At 33.5% G+C, this 12463-nt stretch overlaps 1 protein-coding gene across 2 annotated transcripts; it reads right to left on the bottom strand.

Annotated features, from left to right (window-relative positions):
* Positions 1-2913: 2913 nt before the first annotated feature.
* On the bottom strand, positions 2914-8614 carry LOC7466458 (nitrate regulatory gene2 protein). 2 transcript variants are annotated; one of them, XM_024596243.2, is made up of 4 exons: positions 6664-8614; positions 6011-6228; positions 5361-5584; positions 2914-4633 (listed from the first exon to the last, which is right to left on the bottom strand). In XM_024596243.2, exons 1-4 carry the CDS (start codon positions 8114-8116, stop codon positions 3865-3867), a joined length of 2664 nt encoding a protein of 887 aa, XP_024452011.2. In that variant the 5' UTR covers positions 8117-8614; the 3' UTR covers positions 2914-3864. The 2 variants fall into 2 exon arrangements, with proteins under 2 accessions (XP_024452011.2, XP_002300979.3); XM_002300943.4 differs by having other exon boundaries at positions 6029-6228; positions 6664-8612.
* Between the last annotated feature and the right edge of the window lie 3849 nt (positions 8615-12463).

Below are 12463 nucleotides of genomic sequence, written 5' to 3'. Positions count from 1 at the left end.
AGATCATATATCCTTATTTACATCTTTATTAAGCTTTTCAACTCAATTATTAATTAAAATAAATGGAGCTATTATCGTTTATTGATACATATAATTTTTAATTTAGTTTTTAAAATACATGTATTAATTTTTTAATTTGTAGTTATATTTTTTTTAATGAAAAAAAAAGGTTAACAACATCCATACATATTTTTTTTTTTGTTGAAAACAAAATCTCTCCATCTCGCATAGAATAGTTATCCCAAATTTGATTCTCTGTTCAGATAAATGACAAGCCATCTACATCATCGAATTTGAGAACTATTATATAATAATAAATAAATTACTGGTAAAATTAAAATATTACTGCTCTAATCAAGTAAACTTTTATCATGTGATTCTACAGTGTTTGACCGGTGGTTTTGAAGAAAAAAAAAGTGTACTCAAATAAATAAAATTAAAGCTTGTGTACTTGAGTGAGATAAGGTTAAAATTAGTGTACCGATATCTTGACTGTCCAGATAATTACTGGTGACATTCGTGTGTGTATGGACGGTTTGAAAGCGAAGATGAAATTGATTTGCTTTTTTATGTGGACGGTTGATGCTGATGAACTCGATCCCATCCAACGGTCAACGAGGATGAGTAAATAACGAAGTGTAAAAGACCTGCAAGGCCTCTCTCGTATCAATACCGGGATTTTTTATTTTTTATTTTTTATTTTCATCTTCCAAAGAATAAAACAGCTTCTTCGAATTCAAAGAGTTGCGACTTTGCGACACTCACACCGAACTGTTGAGGACTGTGCACTGCCAAGCCCAATCCAGTCAATGCCAGTGCAAAGGAGGAGATCTTAAAATGTCTTCGGAAAAAATCCTCAAGTGAGCCCTGCCGAATTATTTCGGTGCACTAGGTGAATACGTTAGTACATTACTGTAGCGCAATACACGACGACGCCGTTTCTTGAACAATTCGGTTTTTTTATTATCAACCTTTTAGAAATAATTTCATCCTCACAGGTTATATATTATGCTAGTAGTTTTTTTAACTGAGATTTGCTTCGCTTTGCATGATCTCAGTACAAATTATCTGGAAAAAATTATGACTTTTAATTAAAGATAAATCTTATAAAATTAAATTCAAGATTATAATTAAAAAAATAAAAGAACAAGAACTAAAATAATAAAAAAATAGAGCCCACTATTTAAAAGACATGAAAAACTTTAATTTAGTAGTAAAATTTTCAATTTATGCATTATTTGATTCCTAGAGTTTTATAATTTTATTTTTCAACTCTTGACTTCCTTATTTTTATGTTGTTTTAGCTCCTAAGTGTTGGAACAATAAATAGAAAATCATTGAAAATAGAAAGAGAGGAATAAGTTGTTGGTCGACCACGTTCCGACCATGAGAAAAACTAATCTTGGAGTTCATGGGTTCATGAGAAATTTTATAGAAGTAGTTTGATTTTTTCATGGAAAAAATAGATCTGCTGTCGAGAGGGTTTATTTATTCAAATTAATTTTAGTTTTTATATCAGATTAAAGATGTTTTAAGGGTTATAAATAAATTTAATGAAGTTCATATAATATGTTTACATGTGAAAACAAGTTAAAAATGTGTTTTATGGGGTATTAAAATTCAGACCCTAACTTTTCAACTATTTGGGGTGATTAAAATCTAAACATATGTTGTTTGTATTTTTTTTTAAAAAAAAAACAAACATATGCACCAGCTTGACCTTGCAAACTCATGCACGTCCAAGGCTTTTTTAAAAAAAAAAAAATTTTGGACGAGAAACACTAACTCGTCGCTCAAACATAGACATTTGGCATCTTTTTACATTGCCATTCAATTTTTTTTATTTTTTATTGATATTAAATAAAATTTATGTAAATAAAATAATTTAAATATATTTATAATATTATCCAATTCCATCATGGTTTCCAAAAAAATTATATTTTTTAATGATAATATTAATAATTATTTTATGAATTATTATAAATGAACACGGTATGCAAAATTAAAAAACAATGCTCATAAATATTCAATAGTAATGAAATATATTTTTTATTGTATTTTTTTTCATAATTTTCTAGGATTAATTATTTTTTTCCTTGCATCTCATGTGAATTACTGATTGTTGATTTTCATGTCTTTTTAATGAAAATTACTTTTCAAATCATGACAAGTTTTTATATAAAAACAATATATTTTTATATAGAAAAGATATTTTTATCAAAATAAAAAATGGAAAGAAATATATGAATAAATGGAATTTTGACTCAAGATATACATTTTTTTCATCTTTAATTAATGTGATTGAAGTTTTTACAAATATTTATTTTAACCACCTTTAGTTCTCATTAAAAAAAATGTTGCTTATAAAAAAAACATGTTTTATCATAACAAAGAAATATATAAACAAAAAAGGAATAAATTGCATGAAAAATATATTTGTTCTCAATAATTTGTTAATTTTTATGAGCATTTTATTTTAATTGCTGCCTAATAAAATATAAATAGATTATTAAAGCTACTCAGTAATATATTGTCAAGAACATCTAGTATTATTAAAATTATAAAAAAAACTAGTTCGTGTGGTAGTTTTATTGTAGCGTGTTGTTTGCGGTATCTTTTATTCTTTTTGTATATCTTTTAGAATAAAAGGATTTGTTTAGATTTAGAACTTGATTAGACACCAATTTAATAAGATATAGTTCGGATCTGTCGCATGAATACATGATTAAAAGGAAAAAAAAAACAGATTAAAAGCCAAAAAGCAACAACATAGCTTTCCTTAAATTCTAATGAAAAATTGCATTTTTAATCCTAATTTTTAATTGTTCAATTTATTCTAATTGATATAAAGAACATATCTTAAAAAAAACTATATTTTGTTATTAAAAATTAAATTGATAAGAAAACAAGAAATTATACTAAAAAAATTATTTTATTTCAATAAAATTTATATATGTACAACACCACCAGTGATACTGGGATACAGACACGTTCTAACTTTTAACATAAGCAGGAGGAAGGCCTCCAAGACACCACGTGTCTTCGTCCTCCTAAATTTGCAAGAACATGCACGCAGAAATTTGCGTCCTTTAAACATGTACCCACCTATTACCCGCAGCAGTTCCAGAAGACGATGAATTTTGTAGAGTGAGAACTCCGGCAGCCTTCAACAGCCATTCTATTAACCACTTGAGGATGGAAATCCAACAGAAACTGGACGTCAAGCATCCTGTTCTACAGATGATTATTAAACAAAATAGCACTGGAACGCTATGCCCTCCATGCACATGCATCACTGAATCCTTGTAAACAGAAAATCACACAGATCATTAATTCAGGTGCAATCAACAACTCACATGGCAGTCAAAAACGGCTCCTCAATTTCATTACCAAGTACTTCATTCAAAAAAAAATTTAATAAAAATTCTACATCGAAGAGCCTGCGTACACCATCTGAATCATCCTCCATCCCATCAGTTCAGTTACACCAAATACATCCACCAACAACCAATCAACCAATAAATGAATTTCTGTACAAAATTCCTACATATCATCTACTCAGGGGTTAGGGCAGAACCAGTTGAAACGGAAACAACGGTTTGACTTGCCTCTCACACATATTTCTTCCCCAGAAACCTCCAGCTTCTCTACGCAATTCTATATTGCACTTCCGTTATCTTATCCAAGTAGTTTTACCCGTTGTGCCAAACCCTTCCTGGTATATTTGCTTTATTCATCTTCCTTTACTTTCCTTACGAATCTAACCTTTTTCCAATTTTTACTTGATCCAGGTAAAGCAGGGTAACTTTCCCTGAAGGACCTTCAACATAGCTGCTGAAGCATTTCCTATGGGCCTCCAGCATCTCAAAGCCTAACTTCTTCATGAGCTTTCAGAACTTCGGAAGTGAATTTGCCCAGAGCCTGAAAAATTGGGACCAAACCTGCTTGTAAACTACTGGAAGCTGCATCATGGACTGATTTGGCTGTTTCCTTGTGCCTTGCCCTCTCTTCTTCCAATTTCTTCCTCATTGAATCCAAATCCACCTTCAGATCATCTAGTGGTGAGATTCCACTCTCTGAAGAAACCTTTGACATGGTTTTATCTAGAGGTGAGATTCCACGCTCCTGCTCAATCCTTCCCTTCTCCATTCGCAAGGTTTTAAGCTGTTTCTCAAAATCCCCTGTAAGGTACTCTGCTTTGATCCTCTGTCGCTGCTCCTCATCTTGCCGTTCCCACAACTGATGCAAGCTTGAAGTAAAACCAAGCATGGCATTTTCAACCCCCTCCTGCTCAGAAATCCTAACAATTCCTTGGTACCAATCATTGCAAATTACAAAAATAGGTGGAGCACCAATTCTGCTTGGGGAGAAGGGCACAATCCCATCAGCGGTTACTTCAGGTTCCTGGTGAAGGCACCTTAACAGCCACCCATTTAACGACTCCACATAGGATTTTTGGGTGTTAATCCAATTGTTAAAACAGGTGCACCAATTAATAAGCTCTACTTCAAGTTCAACTGTGGCTTTCAAACCAGAATCTCTCTGTGCTTTTAGAGAGCGAACTTTGCTATCCATAATAGCTTGGAACTGCTTCTGGTGACATCTGAGCATGGACTTCCACATTCTGATCAACCTGCAAAAAGAAGTCCATTATCATATGAAAATGGAAGAATCCAAAACACTAGTGATCAAATAATTGACAGCACAAAAAAGATATGCACATGCACTGGTCTTTTCTTCCATCTTCCAATCATACTTCGCCCACACTAAACAGGCATGCCTACAGCACATGCAGGACTAGGAATCAGAAAGTCTCCTAACCTTTACAATTTCTGCTAGAGCCACAAAAAAGTGTGCAAGGGTTATCAAAACTTGGGATGAAATACTTCACAAATCCGTAAAAAAGTAGAAGATGATATCCGAATCAAGTAGCAGCTAGAAATGAAGAGTATTAATAGGTCTAAAACACAGAAATGCCCTCTACTTGTGCACGTAACCAGTATGCTTCAGTGAACAAGGAGAAAGCAAGATTCAATAACCAGTTTATTGAATGGATTATCATAAAGACTGACAATAAAGGTCATTTTACCAACTCAGGTATCTCGACACAGCATAAGAATTAAGAGGCATAGATGGTGAGTGAGATCACCATAGTTCTCTGTCAGCATACCGGCCCTGGTTTGAGTAACCTAGCAGACACCATATCCTTGCATGGACAAATGGCAAGTGACAGTCCCCAAGGACTAACCATTCACACATTTGCCCCAAAAACCTCAGGTATATTTCGTGTAAGACATGCAAGTTGTGAACCCCAAATTGCTTAGCATTGAAAAGACCAAGGAGCACAGCAGTAAACTTACCCATGAATCAATTCAGTGATCTGAGGCTGCAATTCTTCATCCCTCAACCTGTGTATCTTACTGGATATGGCATCAACAGCTCGGATACACACATTGATTTTTGTCAGCAATTTCCTTATCGAAGCCTGAGTAGCATCAATTTTACTAGACTCTGCTCCACGGTCATCCAACATTTTTAACCTTTTGCACTCCTTTTCATAGATGACCCGTAGCCGTTCTTCATCCTAAACATCCACAGAAATACTTCACTTGATAAGAAAGAAAGATCCAACAGCAACTAAAGTAGCAGCACAACTATTAATACTCAGACATCTTCCATCATATAAAGACAAATTAATTCTTGAAAATTTTCAATTTTGTTTTCCCAAAGCATAATTTTCTTTTCTCGAAATCATTAGCAAGCACGTTTAAATTGTACTATACATCAAAGACTGTGATCAAACCAAACACTGAACAATATCTAATGTATGGAAGAATGCAAAATACGTTGATATTTCCATGTCAAACAAGCTATTTTGTTGGTGGCACAAGAAAAAATTTCCTCGTACAAGTTTATGAACCGGATGCCTTTTAACAGGCATTCAACTCAAACTTAATTATTAGGTGAATATTAGAAAAATAAAATCATGGCAACCAAAGAAGAAACCCACAACATCATTGCCCCATACCCTCACTTCCTTGTATAGTTTCTTCTCCCAAGCGTAAATTTCCTGTAGAGTAGATGATAGGTTTCTCCGCCTCATGTCAAAGTCATTTCCAGATTCCAAGGGGTAAGACTTTGCCATTTTCATTGTCCTAGAAGAAATGCGTACCGATGGCCTTGCAGGAGGGTGGGAAGACACCAAATACAGGATCCTGGAAAGAATCACTGCACCAAGGCATGTCAGTTTTACTTGAGTGGCAAGATTATTGTATTTGATAGAGATAATACTTAAATTCAACAAAACAACGGAAATGAGGTGCTTTAACAGCAAGCATTCTCCAGCAGAACCCATCAAAAGTACGAGGAAAAGACATGGCACTAAAATTAACATTCAAGTTAATATCATGTCGAATATTTGGGGTCAAAGAGCAAATCTCCTATGAGTGTTCTTCAAGGAAATATAACCATTCAGTGGATAATTTTCTTTCACTCTAAACCTTCACCTTGACTGTAATGGTGCGTGCAAGTATGATAGACAATTCACAAAAAATAATCAGAACAAAAAGAACCCAAACGGAAATTTTAGCACATGCCTAAGAAACAAACTAGAAAACCACTGAAACAAACATAACAAAAATAAATGAAATAAAAGAATCCAACCTTTAAATAGGGAGCTTCTTTGCTGGCATTGGTAAGGCAACTTGCTCACCTCAAGCATTAATGCAACCTCATTCCCATAACCAGAAGCGGTCTCAAACTCGTCCCTTATTTCCTTCACCACCTCTTGAAGATCCCTTGTACCATGAGCCGACAATTTAGTAGTAGGAACACTACTAGGCTTTGAAGACTCAATTTCCACTGTTACATTAGATGCATCTTCAACCTCAAAACTAACCTCCTTTTTCCTAACAGACCCCTCTTCAGGGCTCTTCGAAACAATACTATCAGGACTCTGAACCGTGTTCGGACTCATACTGTTCTTGATTCCTTTACCTTTAACAGACTCTAAACTCTCACTACTGCTTTCTATATGCACTGATTTTGAAGTACCTTCTCCGTAATTCCTCATCATTTCCTCATTAAACTTCATTTTTCCATTCAAATCCATTTCTTCACTCGCTTTCTTCTTCTCTTTATGAACCTCTTTTATTACTTCATGCTCCGTTTCATCTTCCAAATCAGGAATCCCTTCTCTCTCCCTCACCTCTTTCGAATCTGGACTACTTGTACTCGACCCATATCCGTATCTCGCGTACGGATGATAAGCTGGATACCCACCACTACCACCATTGTCGTATGCATCGAACACATTGAAATAATCCCATGTTGACACTCTTGGTGGTGATGGGGGCACCGGCGGTGGCTTCTCAGGACTTGGCTTCCTTGCTGGTGAACTCATCATCGGGTACCCAAAATACCCACCTCCGTAATAACCCGACCCGCCATCAGAATACCCATTTACTGACGGATCCTCATACACCACCGTTTTAGCCGGAGTAGCAGATCTCTTCATATAATACGTATTAGCATACGAATTCTCATACGAGTATGGATACGGATACGGGTTAGGATACGGATTATCTCCTGAGTAATTAGGAAAACCCCAATTTCCTTGAGGTTGGGGATAATCATTAAAATTATTATTGTAAGAAGTAGAAGGTATCTCTCTTACAGCTCCTTCTTCTTCTTCTTCTTCAGGGGTATCATGAATGTGGATGTGACCTGAACCTGAACCTGAGTCCGAATCCAAATCCGACCCGGAAGACAAGCGCAAATGCGAATCTTCAATCTCCTCGTCTTTGCTTTTGGTGTCTATAGAGTGCGAAAGTGAGGTTGAAGTAGAGGAGTTCTTCGATATGTGCCTGGATTTCCCTTCGCGAGATGGTAATGTTAGTACAGGAGAGGCAGGAGCGGTTGAGGAAGAGGCGATCACGAGCCCTTCATCGACAAACCGGCGAATCGCGTCGCCAACGTCTCTCAGCGAATGAAAATAAGCCACGTGTGCAGCAGCGAGAGCGTAGCGGTGGTCGGAGGCAGCTTTGATGACTTCCTTGCGCTCTCTACAGAGAACTACTAGTGGTAAATCGTCCACTTTAGAACCTCCACAGCCCATAGCAATGAGAAAGGAAAGTAATTCTTGAAAGAGAGATGAAACGGTGTAGCTTTCATGGTGACTGTGCAAGAATTCTAGAAGGAGAGAGCATTGTTTTAGAGATGAGTGATCTTTTTCGGTGCACGGAGCAAGTGATGGCTACTAATAGATTGATAGAAAAGGGAATAGTTGGAAACCATAGTAGTGGTAGTAAATAGAAAGAAATAGCGAGGATCTGAATCAGACGGTTGATATTGGAGTAATTGGATCAGGAAAGGAGTTTAGATTTGGAGTTATTTAATGTTTTCTTCATCTTGGGTTGACGGATGATGGAACTGGGGATGCTGAATTAGATGAATTAAAAAGGAGAAATTGATGTATAGAGATGTGTGATTACTGTTAGGGATGTGTCAGAGAGGGAAGCAGAAGAGGGGTCCATGTCCTCTTCTTCTGTGCAGGGTTTTGCAGAGAAATGGAGGGAGAATTGAGAAGTGAAGAACACTCGTGGAACCCGCCAGCCAATGCAAACGGACCTTTGTCATTATTACTGCTACCATTTTCAGGGTGTTTTTTTTTTTTTTGGCTGTTGTTGGCAGTAATAATAAAGTGGTGAGAGAATACGCCTGCTTTTAACAGAAGAAAAACAAAAGGCGGGAAAAACAAGGTTCCGTGTTCGCGCTAGAGATTACTTTTTAAATTTATTTACTTGTAAGTATATTAAATTAATATTTTATCATTTCTTAAAATTTATATTTAACCTCACCATATTAAAAATAAATAAATAACAAGATAATGATTCCCCGTTTAAATGTTTTTTGCTATTACTTGTTTAAATTATCAGAGCAGGTCATTTAAACGTCTTGTTTTCACTAATATATTGAGATCTGAGAAAGGTGAGTTTCGTTTGCTTTCTTCTATACATAGTTACATACAGACTCCGTGGAGCATTCATTTCCAAGAGACACAGAAATACACGTCGTTCATGTATCACCCCCAAGAATCCGTGCCTCGTGCAAATATTAATAAATTGGGACTGCAGATTTCAACGATGCCAGAACCTAGAGGTGTTCATTGCTGTCAGGCATGCATTCATTGGAATCTGACCAGATGTTTTCATTTTACGATTTTTTTTATTTAAAAATATAACGAAATGTTTTTTTTTATTTTTAAGCACAATTTAAGAACAAAAAAAAAACATTAATTTAAAATATTGGTTTTAATTTTAGCAAGAACACAGCGCCGTGCGTAAACAATCAGTGTAGTTCCTTTTTATCCCTCTAATTATTAAATTTATTTTTAGTTTCTCTTAGAAACTCATGCTTATCATTTCCAAATTCCAACACCAGCGTGCATTTTATAAATTTTATTGTTTAATTCAACTGCTTCGAGTCGTAACGCAGAACTTGACTGGTACGTTTTTTTCGGCCTGTAATTATTATAAATTAACTATATATCCTAGAAAGACTAAAATCGTGGGCATCCCATGCTTTGTTCCCGCGCTTTTTTCAACTTGATTATTAGCCCCTTCATGATTACTGCTTTTTAAAAATAATTTTTTTTTCTTAAAATTTATTTTTAATTTAATATATTAAAAATATTTAAAAAAAACAATTTAAAACAAAAAAAAAATTTAATTTTTTTCCCATAAACGTTAAGGATATACCGTGGGGGCAATAACTTTTGTTCGTTTGTAAACTATTTATTAGGCAGGATGAAGGGTGTGATGGTTTGCACCGCCAATACAAGACGCTTGATTCGGACACTCGTTTAGTCAAACTCCAGCACGTGATGCTCTGATTGAGTGGTATTTTTTTTTTTTTTTTTTTGCAATCTCGGTTAAACAAATCTCAAATCAGAATGTAATATTTAATGACTAATTGATTATATTTAATGACTAATTGATTGTTGTTAAACTGCGATGTCATTAACTAGTGAAAGCTACGAGCTAGTTCAGCTATTATTTTCACGTCTGACCACGGCTTTTGACGCATCAAGTTTTTGGCGTAGTTGCTTGATTTACAACAACGACAGAGGGATTGCTGCTGCGCTGCGGTCGTCGTTGATGAGCAGAAAAGTTTGATGGGAGCACTTCACGTTATTAGATGGCCAAATACGGGGAGTATTTTTCTAACTAATGGGAAAACAAAGTCAGCTCAGTATTTTTATTAAAATTATTTTATTTTATTTTATTTAAAAAAATGGTGCAAACCCGCCCCGTATTTTCCAGTTCAATATCTTATTAAACTTGACCTGTAACGTTTTTCAGATTTAAAATTTTCAGGAAAAAATGGTACGTATTACCAGCACTTCGGAGGACGGGGCATTTGCCTTGTGCCTCAAACAATGAAGATACTGGCTTATGTGGTCGGAAGGTTATTGGTATTCAATATAAAGTATTCGTTTTGAACCTCGTAATTGCTTTCTTATATAGCTAAAAGGCAGTATAATCATGTTGATTAACTTCACCGATGAAGGCACGAAGAGTCTCTTTTAGAGAGACCTTGTATGTATGATTAAATCTCATTAAATATCCTAATATTCAATCGCAAAATATGAATGCATTAGAGGTTTTTCAAAACACAGACTCTGTTTGTTTTTGTGTTTTAAAAATACTTTTAAAAAATTTAAAAAAAATTAATTTTTTATTTACTTCAAATTAATATTTTTTGTGTTTTTAATTCATTTTAATATGATAATGCAGAAATAATTTTTAAAAAATTAAAAAATATTATTTTAAAATATTTTTAAACAAAAAACAATTATTACTATATTTTTAAATAGTTTTATAAATAAGGGCATAACTATACATAGTCACGCCCCTGCTTACAAGTATCGCGATAATACACTCTAAATATAGATTAATCCATGTACAGTGCAAGCATTTAAAAAAAAAAAAAACATGAATATGCGTGCTCTTCATCAAGATTATTAATTTTGACGTTACAGTTTAAATAACATACCGTGATTAGAATGTATCACGACAACACACCTAATTAAAACATGCAAATTATACGATATATGTGTTACACGTGTACCTTGCATGGAACTTATTATATCAATGAACTTCTGGAATCGCAGTAAATCATGACAACACACAATTCAAACATACAGATTATAACCATCTCCGGCACTTATTTGTTGATTTGTATAGATTGTAGTAATTACTTTTCAGATTACCCCTTGATAAAGGATAGCACTTCAACAATGAATTATTATTTTTTAATTTGCTCAACTGATAAATTATAGATTTTTTTTTTTAAATTACTAATTCGAGTCTTTTAAATCTTAGAGCTATTAAAAACTTATATAGTTGTTAATTTTAGGGTTCATAGTATTAGTTGAGGTACGCGCAAACTACACCAACCTCTATTATAATTAATATATATATATATATATAATTTCATTAAATTTTTAAACATTTGAATCTGAATTTTAATTTTTAAAGGACTGGTCTATGATTTGATCGGAAGGCTCTGTTAAGAAACATATGCGTGGCTAGTGTTTAAAATTTTAATTTTTTTTCATTTAAAAACGCGAATACAACCATCATCGAGTAGGAAAGGAACTCAAGCGGGCAAAATGCTGCCCTGGTACTGGGAAGCGGGTAAGACCTAGATTGTGTTTATTTATTTTTGTTTTAAATTTATTTTTATATTGTTTTTCTTGATGTTAAAAAATATAAAATATTATTTTTATATATTTTAAAATAAAAGTCACTTTCTAAAGCCATCGCTATCATAATTTTAATTATCAAATTACCCCCTCTAGGCATGTACGTGACTGCAATGATTTCGAGGGGACCCACTCTGACTTTGATGCCCATGCCTCGCGTCTTCATGCAGCAAGATATCATGGGCTAACCGGGATGAAATGCCATTTCATTAATGAAGATATTAAAATAATATTTTTTATTTTTTTAAAATTATTTTTTATATTAATATATTAAAATATTTGAAAATAAATATATGTATTAATTTAAAATTAAAAAAAATTAATTTTTTTTAAAATATTTTTAAAACATAAAAACAAATAATTACGTCCGGTCATGTAAGCCTCTGTTGGTGTTTTACTATTTTTTTTATATTTTTTTTTATTTATGAAGTATTTTTTAGTGTTTTTAGATTATTTTGATGTGCTAATTTTAAAATTATTTTTTAAAAAATAAAAAAATATTATTTTAATAATATTTTAATAAAAAGCAATTACAACCGAATAAACGATTTGCAAAAGTGTTTTCACTTTTGGCATGTTGCCTTCCTCTAGCGACAGGGCTAAGAATTTAACATAAGAGGCTAAAATTTCTTAATAAAAAAATGAAGGAAAGATATATAAATAAAATGAGTTTTTTAAGATATCAACAAACTTTGC

Source organism: Populus trichocarpa, chromosome 2 (genome assembly GCF_000002775.5).
Source record: "Populus trichocarpa isolate Nisqually-1 chromosome 2, P.trichocarpa_v4.1, whole genome shotgun sequence".
Taxonomy (NCBI): Eukaryota; Viridiplantae; Streptophyta; class Magnoliopsida; order Malpighiales; family Salicaceae; genus Populus; species Populus trichocarpa.
This window is presented reverse-complemented; position numbering and strand designations above follow the sequence as displayed.

Bases quoted from the DNA above. Each gene is read 5' to 3' on its own strand.
- LOC7466458 (XM_024596243.2), bottom strand. From the start codon at position 8,116: ATGGGCTGTGGAGGTTCTAAAGTGGACGATTTACCACTAGTAGTTCTC. The intron at 6,229-6,663 runs GTTGGATTCTTT...GCCTTGGTGCAG, and splicing joins AAGAAGCTCCCTATTTAAAG to TGATTCTTTCCAGGATCCTG. The intron at 4,634-5,360 runs GTAAGTTTACTG...TTCTTTTTGCAG, and splicing joins ATCACTGAATTGATTCATGG to GTTGATCAGAATGTGGAAGT.